Source organism: Chaetodon trifascialis, chromosome 18 (assembly GCF_039877785.1).
Source record: "Chaetodon trifascialis isolate fChaTrf1 chromosome 18, fChaTrf1.hap1, whole genome shotgun sequence".
Lineage (NCBI taxonomy): Eukaryota > Metazoa > Chordata > Actinopteri > Chaetodontiformes > Chaetodontidae > Chaetodon > Chaetodon trifascialis.
In genome coordinates, this window is record NC_092073.1 from 23,647,693 (window position 1) to 23,665,497 (window position 17,805).

The window sequence follows — 17,805 nt, forward strand, 5'->3', positions numbered from 1 at the left end:
TCTACCTGCCAGATTCTGCTGAGGTCCCTCAGGTTGAAGATGTAGTGAAACTTAGCAGGAGACGGTAACATCTGAGGACACAGAGGAGAGACGTTTCACTGGGTCTAAGCACAGAAGAGAGTTTCTACGGAGGCCACAGAGGGACAAACTGCAGATGTGTTCACATGGTTAAAAAAAAAAAAGGAAGGCAGAAGAAAACTGCACTCAGTGAACATGCGCTGCTGGGATACACATAAGGCCTTCAAAATAAAAGCATGACATGATAATTAGCAGCAAACAAGACACATTAAAGTACTTTCACTGTATGCACGACATGTATTTATTAATCTGTGCTTTCATTCAGTGAGTAATCAGAAAAGAAAAGGAAGCAACAGGAGTCAACCTCTCAGCTACGAAGCAGAATATTTTACCTTTGCCTTCACAGCCTGCCACACCCGTCTGGTGGTGGGTACGAGGGCGGCGGCGAGGGCGCACACCTCGGGGGCGAAGCCTCTCTCTGGGCAGAAGTATCCCTGAGCCACGGTGCCGAAGATCTTATCGATGGAGGAGTTGGAGGGCAGCGTGCAGTTAAAGATGGAGAACTGTCTCTTCAGGCGCTGCGGGATGTCGTTGCGCCCGCCGCCGGGGTGGATCATGGCTGCCACCAGCTGTCAAAGGTCATCACACTCTTTACTGACGCTTTTTTCTCTCGTGCCTTCTGTCAGTTTCACCTGGGTTCTGGAATATTCTCTGAAGAAATACTATGAATACTCAGGTTGATACTGTACTACAGTGTGTGTACTATGTACCTTCTGATTCTGATTCTGATTGGGTCATCCCCTGTACCTAATAAAGTGGCCACTGAGTGTATGACGTTACAGTAATGAAATTAACCTGCAGCAAGTACAGTCTTTATTAACCCATTAATGGTTGAAGTGTTGAAGATCCATTTTTTATTTTTCAAACTATTTGAACTTGAGATTCAGTCAAACTGAAGCTGTGAACAGGAAACAGAACTGTGACGCTGCCAACGCCGCCACATCACCTCGTTCATGTTGTTACCTGAACGTCCACCACAGTGATGAACTCTCCTGGACGATCCAAACTGTAGAAACCTCCCTGCTCCATCAGCTGACGCACAATCTCATTGGTTATCTGTGGGAGACAGGGGGCGGGGACATAGACCTGATTGGTCACAGCTCAGTCATGTGATTGGTTGTAGAAGTGTGTCCACGCTATGTGATGCTGTGCTATTATTCTACATTATGTTCACATGTTTAAGTGTTTTGTTACGTTATGTCATACATTGTATTTTTGCAGTCATACAAACACAAAGCATCATTATTTAATCATTTCATATATTTCTGTCACTTCACTTGAGACAGTACTGCAGTATTACTGTGTGTATGCACACTGCTCATCATGAAACTTTGAGTTTAGCTATAATTTCTATTTTTCTTTCTATTATTATCTAAATTTTACATACTTCTAATTATTCATTATTAACTTTTATTTATTTATCTGTATTTCTTTCTGTCCTCGTGCTGCTGCAAGAGAGCGTGAAGCTGACCTGATCTCCCCACTCGTTGATGACGGGCATGTTGATGTCATCTATGAAGACGGTCATCTTGCGCCCGGCCGGCGGCCCGTAGGTGGCGCCCATCCGTTTGTCGATGTAGCTCTCGATGGTTCTCTGGAACATGCTGGGCAGCGTGGCCGATGAGAAGTTCAGCGTCTTACTGAGATGGAGCTCCGGGTCGAGCTTACTGGTGTAGCCCTGCAGGAGAGAACAGCGTAGCATTAGCATTAGCATTAGCATTAGCATTAGCATTAGCAGGCTGAGGTGAGACCAAAGTGCACAGCTGTCTCACTTTAATCATGACGGTCTTGGCGGTTCCCTGCTCTCCGATCAGCAGCACAGCCTTCCTCTGCTTCACGATGGTCTGCATCAGGAAGTCCGTCCTCACGTTGTCCACATTGGGAACCAGGATGGACGAGTAGTCTGGGATGTGGTCTTTAGGGTAGACATAGTCTGGGACCTGCATCATGACAATAAGTGTAGAATCAACTGAAAATATGAATCGTTGTGTTTTTGTAATATTTACAGAGAGAGCAGCTACTCTTCCATACTCCGCCATGTTGCGCTGCAAAGTTCCTACAGAAGCCCAGAAGGGACAAACCAAGCACTGACTCTCGAGAGGAACTTTTGCACTTTTTTGCAGCTGCTGCAGTTTCTCTTGCTTAAAAAGGGGCGGTTGTGAGTCGAGGGATATTCAGGTGGTTGCAATCTGTAAACTCACCTCTAGATGCCACTAAAACCTGCACGCTGGACCTTTAAATTAAGTTCCTGGTTAAGATCTCAAACTTCTCAAAAATAAAAACCACATCCGGCTGGATTACGGGATACAGCCAGAACTTTGTGTCTGATGTGAAGCTGCAGGAGCTTCGGTTGGAAAAACTCTGAGGAGACTTAAGGAGAAATTTAGAGTTGAATTAATTACACTGGGTCTCAAAAGAAAAGTGTTATTAACCCCAATGTATTACTTATTTTGATTTTTATACCCAAAAAGAAAATGCTCCTACAACTTAATTTTCAACCTATTAAGGAATTAGATTTTTCTTTGCTAAAAGTTACCTGAGAAGATAATTCCTGTGTTTCTCAACTATATGCCAATTTACAAAGAGAGTACAAATTATTATTTACTGTACTTGACAAGATGGAACATTATACCGGTTTTGGAGAAACTGACTTGATAAGAATGTCACCGATGCACAGTATCTCTTCTGATACTGATGAGAGGCCCCCGACGGACACGAGGATCCCCTCTCAACTTGAGGTTTTATTTGAACTTCGGACTTGGAAGTCTTTGGTTTTTGTTCTGCTGTTTTTTTGTTCACTGTCCTTGTTCGGGATATCATGGGTAATGTTACACAAGTGTACACAGGTTGAAAAGAGTATATGCATCATCAGGAATATAAGATAGTCACACTAAATGTCAATGGGCTGCATAACCCGATCAAAAGGAGTAAAATAATTGCTAAAATGAAACGAGAAAAGCTGCAGGTAGTTTTTTGGCAAGAGACTCATTTGTCCTCTTCAGAACATGAAAAATTTAAAAAATTTGGATTTCAAAATACCTATTACTCATCTCATAAATCAGCCCGTAGGAGGGGAGTGGCTATACTGATCCCTAATGCAGTAAATTTTGAATTTATTTCAGAAGTGAAAGACAAGGAAGGGAGATTCGTTTTAGTAAAGGGTAAATTAGACAATGAAGAAGTAACTCTACTTAATGTGTATGCCCCCCCAGGGAGCAAAAAAATGTTCTTCAAAAAATTGTTTGAATTGATAGTTTTAGAAACACGAGGAATTCTAATTTGTGGTGGTGATCTTAATGTCCAACTGCAACCAAAATTAGACACATTTAATCAGCGCCAAAAGAAAAGTCCTAACGCCATCCTAGTTCAGAGGATGCTTACAGAGTTGGGTCTGATAGACGTGTGGAGAGAGTCTCATCCAGGAGAAAAACAATTCACCTATTATTCCCCATGTCACTCGGTATACTCACGAATTGATTATTTGTTTATGTATAAGTCAGACTGGCACAGAGTCAGGAACTGTAAAATTGGGATTAGGGATGTATCCGATCATTCAGGGGTGTACCTAACCCTGCACCTAACTAAGCAACGGAAAAATACACTTTGGAGACTTAATACAAGCATTTTAAATGATAAAACAGTTCAAAAACAGATTCAACAGGAATTTAAAACTTATTTACAAAATAACGATAATGGGGAGGTGTCTCCAAATATTTTATGGGACGCAGCAAAGGCAGTTGTTCGAGGCAAAATTATTGCCCTCACAGCTTTTCGTAAAAAGGAAAAACAGAGAAGACTTGTAGAGCTACAAGCGGAAATGAAGTCATTAGAAACTAGACACATGGAACGAAGAGATCCACAAATATTAATTAAAATAAACAAAATTAAACAGGATATAAATGGTATATACGATGAAGAAATAGAAAAACAACTTAAATTCACTAAACAAAAGTATTATGAGACAGGGCATAGGGCAATGAAACTACTCTCCTGGAGGATTCAAAAACAGCGGGGGAAAAATATGATTTATAAGATTAGAAACCCCAAGACACAAAAAGTTTGCAGTGAATTAGAGGACATTCAACATGCTTTCGAACTATATTATAAAGAACTATATAACCAACCGACCATGGTAGATATTACAACAATAGAGACTTTTCTAAGTTCGCTAGATTTGCCATCTATAGGAGAACAACAAAATAAAGAAATTATGACTGAGATAACGGCAGAAGAACTGAACAAAGCCATTTCGAGATTGAAAGCTAATAAGGCTCCAGGTTCGGATGGCTATCCGTCTGAGTGGTACAAGACATTTAAACAACAGATAACACCTGTTCTGCTTAACTGTTTCAACCATACACTGAGAACAGGAGAAGCCCCCCAATCATGGAAGGAAGCAGTTATCTCTATCATCCTGAAAGAAGGGAAAGATAAAAATGAATGCAGCTCATACAGACCAATATCAGTCTTAAATGTAGACTATATGCTTCAATCCTATCTAGGAGACTGGAGTCCATTGTCCCGGAGCTGGTAGATTTGGACCAAGCAGGTTTTGTACTAAACAGACAGACACAGGATAATTTAAGGAGAACTTTACAGGTGGTGAAAATGAATGTGCTGCCACGGCTTCTTTTTCTCTTCCAGTCTTTGCCTCTAGAGGTGCCCCAAAAACAATTTGATGAGTGGAATGCCTGGATCTCGAGGTTCATTTGGAGCAGTAGAAGACCTAGGGTACAGTTCAAGACTCTGCAGCTAAAAAAAGAGAAGGGAGGGAGAGCTTTACCATGTTTACAGGATTATTACTATGCTGCACAGTTGAAACCCTTAGTATACTGGTGCTCTCCAAATTATGAATCTAAATGGAAATGCTTGGAAACTACACAGTTAAAAATTCCAATACAATCTATTATAGGAAATAAAAACCAAGCAGAAAAACATTATAACAGTTTGAATCAATGGACTGTATTCACTCTCAAACTATGGTTTAAGGTTCTGAGGAAGTTACAAATAGAGAAACAGGCAAGAGTCTTGAATTGGATAGCATATGATCCAGAATTTGAACCTGCTAGATTGGACAGGGGCTTTAAACAGTGGGTTAGGAGAGGGATCACGTCCTTTTGTTCACTCATCTCAAACAGTAAATTTCAGAGTTATGAGTCTATCTCAGCCACATTTGGACTGGAGAAGCAGGACTTCCATAGATACCTGCAAGTCAGAGACTATTATAATAAAAAATTACAAATGAAGGAGGAGAAGGAACACAATTTACTCTCTATATTTCATGAGGCTTATGAAAAGAAAGATAATAAAAAGTTGGTCTCAAGAACATGTGGAAGTATACAAGCTTCTAAAAATCATTCCACGCTATCCATTAAACAAAAGTGGGAGAAGGAGTCAGAAACACAAATATCAGAAGAGACCTGGATAGAAATATGTGAGACACAGGCAACCACTGCAAACTCCAGATCTCTACGAGAGTTCGGCTGGAAGAATGTAGTGAGATTTTTTATAACTCCTAAATTAACAGCACTACGAACAGGCACACAGAGCCGAGGCTTTTGTTGGAGACAATGTGGAACCCCTATGGCTAACCATGTTCATGTTTTTTGGTCCTGTCCGAAAATCCATTTATTTTGGAGGGAGGTATTAACCGAAATAAATAAAATTATAAGAGTGGATTTGGAATTTTCTTTTGTTGTTTTATATCTCGGCAAAATTTCGAAAACAGTCTCGCATAAGGACAGATACTTGTTGAAGATTCTTCTGGCTAGTGGTAGGAAAGCCATAACCAGAAGGTGGATGCAAGCAGATCCTCCAACACTGATCCAGTGGCACGGGATCATTCATGAAATTTACTGTATGGAGAAACTTACTTTTATTTTAAGACTCCAATTGGAGAAGTGTATGGAACGCTGGGAAAAATGGATCGAATATGCGCCTTGAAAAGTGTGACATTTGGCTATGATGTATGTGTATGCACAGTATGTATGTGTAATAGAATACTTTGATTTTAACTGTACCACCCATGATGATCTCATGTTCTATTTACATGTTTAGAAATAAAAAGTTTAAAAAAAAAAAATTTAGAGTTGAAGGAGGTTAAACACAGAGCTGTGTCCTGGACCTCGTACCATGTTCAGCGTCAGTCTGGAGGACACATGTTCCTCACTGGAATATTGTCTGCAGTGTAAAGAGACAGTTCAGTGTCCACAGACCTTGTTGGACCAGTGCTCCCACTGTCCCTGCTTGTTGACGGTGAACTCAAAGATGGTCTGGTCGTCCTGAGTGTGTGGCAGGTCCAGAGACGAGCTGTGCTGCTTCAAACGGAACAAACCTGTTAGAGCCCCCTAGAGGACAGCTGGACTCTAAACCTTTAGAAACTCAAGATCCAATTTCTGTTACCAAATACATAATACACACACACACACACCTTTAGGAAGGCCTCCATCTTGGCCCTGTCGTCCAGCTCCAGCAATGCTCCGAGCGACCACATCACTGCAAACACAAACAGTCGGCCCACGTCAGCATGGCTGCCCTGTTTCTCCTCCGCCGCTGGCAGCAAACCCTGAACACAAAATGTGAAGTACATAATGTGATCTGTGACTTCAGAAACATCAGCTGAGACTTGATGATGTCAGTGACGTCCAGACCCTCTGGAGGCCACAACTCTGATATTCCTTCATCACATTTCACAACATAAGAGAAACTCTGCCACGGTGTGTGCTGAGTTTCACTTCTGCATTGTACCTGCAGCAGGTCGATAGTCTGTCTGATGTACATACACTCCAACACCTGCATCTTAGGAGACGCAGCAGTGGAGATGAAGTCCAACAAGTCCTGCAGGAGGAGCAGAAAATACATGAGACAGCGAGAACTTACAAAGCAGTCCCTGCTCAGTGACACAATAAAGACTGAATAAAGCTGAAATGAATGAAGGTCTAAATAGGAAACACTCTGAGATCGAGCCTCTGCAGGGTTATCTGAAGTGGAACCAACGGGAACCAACAGCTGCCTGGAAGGAGAGAAAATCACCCTCTCCGCTTCCTGCTCACCTGGTAGCAGCAGCTGAAGCAGAGTTTCAGGGCGTTGGCCTGCTGCTCAGGTAGCTTCAGTAACCACGCCTGCAGGATGGCGCTCCAGCCGAGCACCGACGAGCTCATGAACACCATCCCGTTCCTGGACACCGTGGCTGGGGAGGCGTTGTCGATATTGTGGGGCTCGAAGACGACCTGGAGGTTGGACACAAAGCAGTGTTCCTCGATTAACTTCAACTGGCTGAACATGAGGACTCACAACACTGCACTCTCATTGGCTGACAGCAGCTGCTCTTGATTCAAGCAACATAACCCTGCACATTGAGACATGACGGATGAGTGGACAGGTGGGTGCTGTGATATCACCTTGCAGCAGGGTGCCATTGGGATTCGGTCTCCGTTTGCCAGCGTCAATGTTTTGTTGTCGTCCAGAACTGAGTTCAGGTTTTCGATCCAGATGGCGTCAACTGGACCGTCCAGCACGATCCAGATGTATTCCCCCTGAGACACACGCACGCAGGACAAATCCCCCAGATTAAACCCCCGTTATGAAAGTTTTCTGAATCATTTTAAAAGAAGATCTGGATTTTGCAGGTTTGTATGCACAGATGCTGAACGGCGCTCTCATAGAACAGCTTTAGTTCAGACGAGGCCGTTTAAGCCTGCACCAAACGGGTCCTTTGATGCTCTGCTGCCTCACGAGCTCCCTGCAGAGACTACATCATAACACGGAGACAAAAAAGCTCAGAGCACCTTGCAAATGTCTTTTAAGGTGTTTGAAATGATGCAGAACTGATACCAGAGAGCTGCACTGACTCCACTGAAACGCTTACACTGCAGTCTGCTCACACTAATGCTTATATATGTTTGATCCTTCTGCTCTGGTTTTGCTTTGGTTTTCATTCATCTACATGCGTTCACTCATTCAACGCAGAAATATCCATCAACCTTTTTGGCCTTCAGAGTCTTCCTCCACAGGGTAGAAAAGACACCGTCCGTCCAGTCGTTGGTGGTGACGTCCAGTGTGCCAAACATCTGCGAAGCCGTGATTGCTTTGGGATTCATCCTCATCTCCCGGTGGGGGGAGCCGCACTCTGACATGGCCTTCATCAGCGTGTGGATGCACGTCGTCTTCCCAGCACCGCTGGGACCCAACGTCATCATACCTGCATGAGCACATAACAGCTGCACTCATTTCCAGACCGAGGATGTCTAATGACGGAGGACACGTCTGCAGCATTAATTAGGAGAATGGAAAACAGCCACGTTAAGGGCTCAAGTGGATTTGGAGAGTATCATCCTGCTCTCCACAGGATGGACCGCTAGATTTGAATCACTCCATGACCTCTGCTATGGCTCATTATTCATGCTCCGCCTCTGCTGATCTGTACCGTGTCGGACCCTCTGTGTCTCGTAGAGCTGAACCAGTTTGAGGATCCAGGGAGGATGAGGGATCAGACTGGCCTGCTGAGCCTGGCTGAAGATGGACGACTCCAAGTCTGGATACCCGGCTTTATCCAGAACTACAGAGGAGAAGCAACAGGAGGAGGAATTAGAACAATGTTCAAAACTCGTTTAGAAAGCTCATCATGAGAACCGAATACGCAGAAGAGAACCAACATGTACTCTGATGTCAACGTCAGCTGCAGAACAAAGCAGTGGCTCCGCAGTTAAACTCCAGCTGTGTGATGCTTCGCACACATTCTCAAACCGCCTCAGTCTAAAAAGTGCTCTGACTACACATTGTCTGTGTGAACAGAAAGTCGTTCTGGATCACATGATGAAAGTTAGTGTGGTATGTGGTGAGAGACAGAAACCTACCAATACCAGGAAACAGATCATTGATCAGACTCATAAAAAGAGGCTCGTCCTCATCAACCTGCAGACACACAGAGGATCCGTGTTACTGCTGTGAAACGGTGATTGTTGCTTGAATACGATGGAAACCTTCAATATATTATCCCATCTCACTGGTTACTACAAAGCAAACAGACCAGCTTGGAGAGGTTCATGTCTCTCAGGACCCTCATCACCACAGTCTTCTCCAGTTCTGACGGGTTGGACCTCTTCACAGCTCCCAGCGTCCTCAAAACCGACAAAATGTTCCTCAGACCAAAATCATAGTGGACCTGGTGTAAAAACAGACCTCCAAGTCAAACATACAAGAAATACTTTGTGAAATCTGGCAAATGTTGAAATGCAAATGAACAGGAGATGAGTTTTATGGTGGTCGTAGTATCAGCAGTATCACTATCGTTAGTCTTCAGACCTGTTTGGAGAGCTGCTCCTCACACAATTTGTAGAGGGTGTAGAACTTCCTGCTGAGGACCTGGTTGTCCCGGAAACCTGCACTGGCCAGTTTGACTCTCATGATGATGGCTCGGTCTGGGACCATCATGGCTACTGTGCGAAACTGAATTTTCAGGTTCTCTGGCAGCTCCTGACGGCCAGCGTATCCGGGGTTCTGGAGGACAGAGAATTTACTTGTTAAGTCTGGAACTCTGTGGTTGGTTCCAAGGTGGATCAGTTCAAGAACTCTTTGACTGATACTGAGGTAGATCAGTTCTTGAACTCAGGTCCTGTGGTAGTTCAGCTCTAAAACTTCCAGACTGTTCCCCTGGTAGTTTGGCTACCATGCTGGGAACCTCTTATGGCACTAAGGTAGATCAGTTAACAAATTTTGGTTCTGCAGTGGCTCAGTTCTAGAACTCTGACTGGTACTGAGGTAGATCAGTTCTTGAGCTCTGCTTCTGAGGTAGTTCAGATCTAGAACTCTCAGACGGGTTACAAGATAGATCAGTTCTAAAGATCTCAGACTGGTTCTGCAGCAGATCAGTTCTCAAATTCTGGTTCTGAGGCAATCCTGTCCTGGAACTCTTGGCTGCTTCTGTGATAGATCAGTTCTTGAACATAAGTTCTATCTCTTAATAAAGCTTTTGGCCTTTGGCTTTGCAATATTTTTCTGGGACACTTTGGCCTGTTCTGTGGTGGTTTAGCTCCAGAAACCTTTGGTTTATGCCCATGCTGATGTAGTTTCCGATTTCTTTTGTCTCTTGTGGGAATTGCAAAAGATAATTGTGTGGCAATTCAGCTGAAAAAGGTTAATTCAATGAATTCTGGTTTGATCACGACAAATGCGATTCTCAAACTTTCTGATCGTTCATGTGGCAGTTTATCGTTGCTCTACAGGCAAGAAACATCAGATCCTGTTTTGGAGTATTTCTGAGGCTCAGAAATATCAGGGCCCAGACTGTCAGAACATGAGGATATTTAATCAGGTGTAAGTTTTCTGTGAATGAATAATTGCATTAAAAAACTAAACTTTCCGCCCAAGCCCCTCATGCAGGGGGCTTCATCAGGCCAGAGTTCAGTTACCATGGTGAGGAAGATGCCAAACTCAGGGTCCATGTCAACCACGTCTCCGTCAGTGAAGACAAACTGTTTCTTCTTGTTCTTCTTACACTGCAGGACGATGTAGATCTGCTGGGCTGCCACTGACAGGACAGGCAGCTCGATACGGTTAAACTCATCAAAACAGCCCCAGGCTCCAGACTGGGCCAGACCTGCAGAGACACACAACAATGAACTGGTGGTACTTTGCAAGACAGGCTGTGTCCCAGCATTATTTACGCTGCCACTGAGACAAATAGATAGAGCTGCAGCAACCAAGAGAAATCTTATTTGAAACAGAAGATGGATTTTGGTTTTGGTATCAAGCCTTAATGAATTGATTTGGGCATGATTTGTTTTGTGTTGAATGCCTGACACGGTGACACAACCGTTGAGCTGAATCCATCAGCTCTTACTAAACACCGAAGCTGGAGGTTTTCAGTAACAACCTGTACACTGCTGCACTGCAGTGATCACACACACATTCACACACCTTTGTAGATGCGTCCAAGTCCTCTGTAGTCCATCTGGTCTGAACAGTTGAAAACCACCACGTATTTGCCTAGACAGCGACCCATGTCTTTAGTGGTCTCTGTCTTACCTGGAAACACGCACAAATAATTAGAACAACACGCAACAAAGTCAATTTAGTTGTAACTAGACACCTGTATTGTGTTACCTGTTCCTGCCGGACCTGCCGGAGCTCCGCCCATGCTCATCCCCAGAGCCTGGGACAGAGTTATGTAACACCTGGACAGATGTTCAAAAGAGGATTAACATATCTGGTTATGAGCGATGCATCATCTGAGCAATCGTACCACCCAGCAGTCGGCAGGTTTGGTGCAGGTGTCAGGTGTGCGTGTACCTGTCTGTCAGCGGGGTGATGACCAGTCTGTCTGTACAGCCCAGGTATTCGTTGCAGTAGCTGAATTCCACATCTGTGATTTGGATGACACATCTGTCCGTCTCCTCCAAGAAGTAAAACCTTGACTGTTTCTGCCACTCAAAGTCAGACGCAGATCGCACGTTCAGGCGCACCTGATGGAGATTAGAAACCAGAACAATTCAATTCAATTCAATTCAATTTTATTTGTATAGCGCCAAATCACAACAGAAGTTGTCTCAGGACACTTTCCATATAGAGCTGGTACAGACCAAGCTCTTTTATCTACAAAGAAACCAACAATTCCCCCATGAGCAAGCACTTGGCGACAGTGGCGAGGAAAAACTTCCTCTTAACAGGCAGAAACCTCGAGCAGAACCAGACTCTGGGTGGGCGGCCATCTGCCTCGACCGGTTGGGTGAGAGAGGAAGAGCAAGAGAGAGAGAGTGAGACAGACAGACAGACAGACAGACAGACAGACAGACAGACAGACAGACAGACAGACAGACAGAAAGAAAAGCAGTCAGAGAGAGAGAGAGAGAGAGACAGAGACAGAGAGACAGACATGCAGTCACAGTAACAGTGACAGTGGATGTAATAACAGCAGTAGCAGTTGCAGTGGATGTCAGGCAGGGCCAAGGCAGGAGACGCAGCTGAAATCCACAATCCAGATTCAGCCACTGTCCATGGGAACCTGCAAGACGACAAAGCACAGAGACTCCGGGGAAGGAGCTAAGTTAGTAACACGCCGTGGTAGGACATGAGAGCGTGCAGATGGAGAGGGACAGAAGGACGGAGGAGCTCGGTGTATCTTTGGATGTCCCCCAACAGTCTAATCCTATAGCAGCATAACTAGGGGCTGGTCCAGGACAAGCCTGAGCCAGCCCTAACTATAAGCTTTATCAAAAAGGAAAGTTTTAAGCCTACTCTTAAATGTAGAGACAGTGTCTGCCTCCCGGACAAAGACTGGAAGATGGTTCCACAGGAGAGGAGCTTGATAGCTAACAGAAAACATTACTTTGATTGACATTAAAACACATTTTATTTTACTCCATTTTCTCAGCCCACCCACCAGCTCATCAAAGATGTCTCTCTGGTGGACGTGGATGGTGATGAGCGTTTCATACTTGGTCCTCTCGTTTCTGCTCAGCTCCCTGGTCGTCATGTCTATCAGCTCATTGAGGAGGTCTAGGAACTTCTGATTAGTCGTCTGCATGATCTGTCAGCCAATCAAATACGGGACAGTGAGGGGATTTGCATAATAATGAAAGACATGTTTCTCCTCTGTTTCAATTTTCAAAATAAAAGCACCTTCTTGTCAGACTTGTTGAGGACGAGTGCATCTTCTGCGTCTTTGGTCCAGATCATCTGGATTCCAAGCAGGCCAACCTGAGCTGGAAATGCAGACTGGAAATCCAGCAGCTTTAGACCCGGGTCGCCGATGGCCAGGTAGGCCTGACGGATGATAGCGTGCAGGGTCTGCCTCACCCCTGCTAACAACTGTCCTAACCACACCTCCACGTTCCCCTGGAAGACACAAGTCTTCCATTTAAAGCTGCAGCCTTCAGCCTTCTCTTTGGTATGAGACTACCACAACAAAACCAAAAATGTGCAAATCCTTCACACAGGGACTTTTAGGTTAGGATAATGGGCCAGATAATGTAGTCAGTGGAAGTCAGTGGTAGTTCCTGTGTGTACCTGTGCCAGGACGGGCTGGCTCAGCTCCACAGTTTCTCCTTCCTGAGACTGAAAACTGACGATCTGGTCGTAGATCTTCTCATTAAAAACAACTCTGTTCACGTTGTCAAACAGACTGAGCAGATGAGCCTGAGAAAATAAAAACTCAAACAGGTCACTGCAAAGTCACTGAAACTTAAATAATAAGTGTTTCGCTATCACCTGCAAACTTGTGCATCACCTGTATGGTGTGCGAGTCCGAGGCTTGGCCCAGAATCTCCAGCAGAGAGGGATCAGACACGAAGAAAAAACGAGGAAAGACCAAACGCTTCTTCTCCAGGTAACCAGACAGAGACTTCTGACAGAGCTCCAGCTGCTCCAGGAGGTGAGGAAGCAACTGGAGGAGGAGGAAAGAACAGGAATGACTCCTGGCACGCTGCGGTTCAGGTCCAGACTCTGACCTTTACATGAATGGCAGAGCATTGTGTTGCTCAGAGGCACGTGGGCAGCACCTGGCCGAGCGTCTCGTCTCCGACGCAGCACTGCACCACGTTGGGAAGCTCGTGCGCTCGCTGCATGATCCTCTGCCACGACTTGTCAATGTTCTGGAAACGTTTGGCCTCCTGGACGAGTTCAAGACAAACTTTAAATTCGACCTGATGTGAGAGAAACTGTTACAGTCGCACATAAAACATGACGATCATCTGACCTGAGGCAGCTGTTTGGCGATGTCTCCGCCCACAAACACCGCCTCCAGATAGATCCAGAGGTTCTGAACCGACAACCACTTCTCGATGATCTCGGAGGTGTTGGAGAGTTTCTGGACCCACAGCTGGATGGACGGCTTGAATGGAGCGTTGTACCTGCAAGAGGACGGACCACAGACGGTTCCACATTCTTTCTTCTATGCAACTCACCGTTCTCTCCATTTCATTTGTTCTTCCATGTTTGCTTTTCAATCTCTTTCATTCGTCCATCTCTTTGTTTCTTTCTCTCCTGCGCTCTGACTCCTTCGTCCTCTCCCTCCTTCCCTCCTCACCTGTTGCTGAGCAGTGACGTCAGCACCATCAGGCTGTCCTCCATCATGGACATTTTCTCGGCCGTGTCGGCTCCCCTCAGCAGCAGTTCTCCTCTGGTCTTGAAGGTGGCGAAGCCGAGCGTCTGGCTGCTCCACTCGGCCATGACGTCCTTCAGCTTGGCCTCGATGTCGCGCTCCTTCACCGCGCTGATGCAAACGTCCTGGCGCACACACAAACACAGACAGGCAGCATGTCCAAAAACCCAGAAACTCCAGATTAGTCCAACACCTGGAACAACCCGCCTATAAGAATAGTTTGTAAATTTATTACCAGTCTTTCAGGATGATCTCATTTTGACAATTATTCCAGACTTTTCAAGCTTTTTGCCATTTTCTGGATTATTTTAGTATTTCAGAAAAAACTGACATTTTTTCTTTGTTCTTAACTGCAAATTTTCTAAATCATTCTTCAGTTTTTAGGACGATGTCTGACATTTTGTTTGTTGTTTTAATCTTACAAACAATTCTATAAACTACGACTAACTTATCAGAATAATTCAACATTTCTCGGATTACTGCCTGTTTTTCAGGGTTACAGCAGATTTTCTTGGATTATTTTTGACTTTTCAAGATTATTTCAAACTTCTGAGGTTCATCTTGGACCTTTCACAGACTTATTTTCAGGATTAGAAGGGCCAGAGACTTACAAAGAGCTAAATCATGAAAAACATCTTTATTTAAGACAAACTTTGAATGCTGTGTGAAGTGTGACGTGTTCAGGAGGAACGGGTCATTTGTGCCTCTTCAGAAACAGCTTCAGAGTCTTCAGCATCAGTACCTCAATGTCTTCTCTGTATTTGAGCAGCGGAGCCTCCATGATGTTTCTGAGGGAGAAACTCTCCGACTCCACCTGGAAGCTGTGAGCCGTCAGCTCGCTGAGACGAGTCCAGTGTCGAGGCAGCATGGCCTGAGGGATGCAGGAGTTTGTCAGACAGCTGCGACTGTTGCCTCTCAGAGGATGTTTGGACATGAAAAATGTCGTCACGTGGATTTGATGAACTCACGGACAATTCTGTCACTTTGGAACACAAATTTAAACCATCACACCTTGTTGGCCATCACGCAGAGCAGAGGGCAGGTCTCAGTGAAGTCATCGATGGTTTTCTTCAGGTCTCTGAAGGCCTGCCACTCCTTCAATGCCTTCGGAAGCTTCCGAATCCTGGAAACGCCAAAGAAGAGTCAGAGAGGGCTGAAACTGCACCGTACACTTTAACTACTGCATGAGATCAGTGTTAAGTAGTCTGATGTGGAAGCATGTTGCTGCACCTGTTCTGGAAGTCCTGCAGCTCAGTGTTGATCTTCTCGACGTTCAGGTCAGCCCACAGGATGTCGCAGTAGCCAGCGACGCTGTCAATGACAGAGTTGTACAGAGTGTAGAGTTTGGACAGCAGAGAGAGCTCTCTCTTGATCCTCTGCAGCTCCGGATACTCTGCAGGGACGACAGCGCTCGTCAGGAAGGAAGAGGAGGAGGAGAACAGTGACGTGAAGTCAGTCAGTCAGTCAGTCAGTCAGTCAGTCAGTCGTACCACTGACAGGAAGTCCAAACAGCTCCTCTCCTCCAGAGCAGGTGGTGAATTTCCTCCACAGCTGATCAAACTCAGCCTGAAAACTCTGCAGACGCTCGCTGGCTTCATCAGGAGCTACGCCCTCCACGCCCGGACCCCTGCAAACACACGTGTTTTTCACATAGTACACAGATGCAGAACGTGACGGCCTGCACAGATTCACCATCATCACCTGTGGTTGTACTCGGTGCAGAAGCTCTGAACGTGGCTCTGGAGGCTCTGCGCTGCAGACAGCAGGTCTGCCTTCATGCTGGGCTGGATCTTCACGAGAGTGTTCTGGTTCTGCACCACCTGAAACCACAGCACACACACCTGTTCTTCACTCTGTCTTTGGATCCTGGTGGAGCGGTTGCTGAATAAGCGACGACAGAAGCTTAGAATGAAAACAGAACCATCAAAAAGGATCCACATCAGCCACATCGTGGACTCGTCAGGACGTTTGAAGCCGGAACCTTCAAACAGGCCTTTGCAGAAGTGAAGCACAGACAGACTGTCGTAATGCAGGTTTATCCAGCTAGGATAGCTATCCAATTAGCTATGAACACCATGTTTGAACCTATCGTGCTCAAAATTAACAAGAGCCTCCACTGAAGGAGGATACAAAACCTTCCAGTCTGCAGAGTTTCGGGTGGAGCTTCAGGTGGAGCTGCCGGGATGTGAATCATTTTGTTTCCACGTTACATCAGAGAGTCTGACTTTCTGTCTGTCTGTCTGTCTGAATTGATCTGCAAGTTAATGTCGGCCATCAGAGCTCCACCCTGAGCTCCTCCAGCGCGGAGGACAAAGATCAGCGTTCACTCTGTCATCCATCTCACCAGGCTGTTGAGGTTTTTCCAGCCGTACGTCAGGCCGTCCACTCGCTCGGCGTTCCCGTCGTTGAAGACGAGTTCGTGTTTGTTGAGCAGAGCGAAGGATTCCTCCACCGGACCGATGGCAGCATCGATACGAACCTCCGCCTCCCGAACCTCAAACAGGAAACAGTAATGGATGGATTATAATCCACGAGGGGATGAATAAAAGAAAGAGAGAAAAAACAATAACACAAGGAAAGGACTGAATGAGCAGTACTAACAGTACATCAGCAGTAGTACTCTTGTAGTGGCAGTAGTAGTAGCTGAATTATTAGAACCATATATACAGAAAATCATTCATTCAGTAAATATAAAAATAGATAAATAAATATGAATGAATGAGTGATGTCTGACCTCTCTGAGCGCTGCCATGGCTCCTCGGACGTCCTCCAGGTCTGTGATTGGACGCTGTAGCCTCTTCGTCAGCCCCTCCACGAATGAGAAGATGTCGTCCATGCTGGCGGACGCCTGGCGGTTCATCGCGGCGCCAAAGGCTCTTTTCCAGAGGCGACACTCCTGAGCAAGCACCAGCTTCAGCTGCTCGGTGCCGAAGAGGACCGAGCTCACCGGACAAAAGGCCGGGAGCTCCGAAATCTGCCCCTCCAGCATCTGCAGGGACAGCAAGGCATCATGGGTAAAGAGCGAATACGCTTTCAGTGGCATTCTGCTGTGAAGTGCAGGTTTTCATCGCGTCATCAGTTACTCCACTTAACACGTTTTCCTGTTGAAGACCTGCTGAGGTCACGGCCCAGTGACCACACAGGAGCGGTTTCCTCCACCTCGTCACACGGGCCATGACCAACAGTGAGCTCTGATTGGTCAACGTGCAGCCTGATCTAACACAGTGAAAGACATCCTGCAGTCCACGCTGTGGTAACCAGTCCGTCCCAAACAGCCGCTGCTTGTTCAAAACATCTGCGTTATAAACTGCAGTGAGCTGCGAGTGTTTGGTCGTGTCCTGGTGACCATTTTCATTTTGATCTGAAGTGACAAGCAGAAGTGGACTCACGGAGTAGAAGGAGATCTGACAGCTGAACTCCGTCAGCGAGGGGTCGGACTGCAGGAAGGCCTGAACCTGCTCCTCTGGGTCCTAAACACAGCAGGCCTTTAGTCCAACTCAACACACACACACACACACACACACACACACACACGCACGCACGCACGCACGCACACACACACACACACACACACACACACACACACACACACACACGCACACACACACACGCACACACACACACGCACA

The 17,805-nt window shown here is 45.6% G+C and overlaps 1 protein-coding gene across 2 annotated transcripts in view; it reads right to left on the reverse strand.

Annotated features, from left to right (window-relative positions):
- Positions 1 to 17,805, reverse strand: part of dnah5l (dynein, axonemal, heavy chain 5 like) — a 45,490-nt gene that overhangs the window by 14,666 nt on the left and 13,019 nt on the right. For both annotated transcript variants that reach the window (XM_070986608.1, XM_070986607.1), the window contains 34 exons: positions 17,566 to 17,646; positions 16,911 to 17,165; positions 16,521 to 16,670; positions 15,878 to 15,996; positions 15,667 to 15,803; positions 15,407 to 15,569; positions 15,188 to 15,299; positions 14,919 to 15,047; positions 14,102 to 14,301; positions 13,772 to 13,925; positions 13,575 to 13,685; positions 13,304 to 13,459; positions 13,084 to 13,212; positions 12,697 to 12,912; positions 12,458 to 12,604; positions 11,368 to 11,540; positions 11,182 to 11,252; positions 10,996 to 11,103; positions 10,488 to 10,675; positions 9,382 to 9,576; positions 9,107 to 9,241; positions 8,934 to 8,991; positions 8,504 to 8,635; positions 8,061 to 8,278; positions 7,479 to 7,613; positions 7,131 to 7,307; positions 6,826 to 6,915; positions 6,509 to 6,643; positions 6,294 to 6,395; positions 1,851 to 2,018; positions 1,550 to 1,756; positions 1,042 to 1,134; positions 411 to 647; positions 6 to 71 (listed from right to left, as the gene is read on the reverse strand). In XM_070986608.1, coding sequence (XP_070842709.1) covers positions 6 to 71; positions 411 to 647; positions 1,042 to 1,134; positions 1,550 to 1,756; positions 1,851 to 2,018; positions 6,294 to 6,395; positions 6,509 to 6,643; positions 6,826 to 6,915; positions 7,131 to 7,307; positions 7,479 to 7,613; positions 8,061 to 8,278; positions 8,504 to 8,635; positions 8,934 to 8,991; positions 9,107 to 9,241; positions 9,382 to 9,576; positions 10,488 to 10,675; positions 10,996 to 11,103; positions 11,182 to 11,252; positions 11,368 to 11,540; positions 12,458 to 12,604; positions 12,697 to 12,912; positions 13,084 to 13,212; positions 13,304 to 13,459; positions 13,575 to 13,685; positions 13,772 to 13,925; positions 14,102 to 14,301; positions 14,919 to 15,047; positions 15,188 to 15,299; positions 15,407 to 15,569; positions 15,667 to 15,803; positions 15,878 to 15,996; positions 16,521 to 16,670; positions 16,911 to 17,165; positions 17,566 to 17,646 — 4,947 coding nt within the window. The remainder of the gene's footprint in view (positions 1 to 5; positions 72 to 410; positions 648 to 1,041; positions 1,135 to 1,549; positions 1,757 to 1,850; positions 2,019 to 6,293; positions 6,396 to 6,508; positions 6,644 to 6,825; positions 6,916 to 7,130; positions 7,308 to 7,478; positions 7,614 to 8,060; positions 8,279 to 8,503; positions 8,636 to 8,933; positions 8,992 to 9,106; positions 9,242 to 9,381; positions 9,577 to 10,487; positions 10,676 to 10,995; positions 11,104 to 11,181; positions 11,253 to 11,367; positions 11,541 to 12,457; positions 12,605 to 12,696; positions 12,913 to 13,083; positions 13,213 to 13,303; positions 13,460 to 13,574; positions 13,686 to 13,771; positions 13,926 to 14,101; positions 14,302 to 14,918; positions 15,048 to 15,187; positions 15,300 to 15,406; positions 15,570 to 15,666; positions 15,804 to 15,877; positions 15,997 to 16,520; positions 16,671 to 16,910; positions 17,166 to 17,565; positions 17,647 to 17,805) is intronic.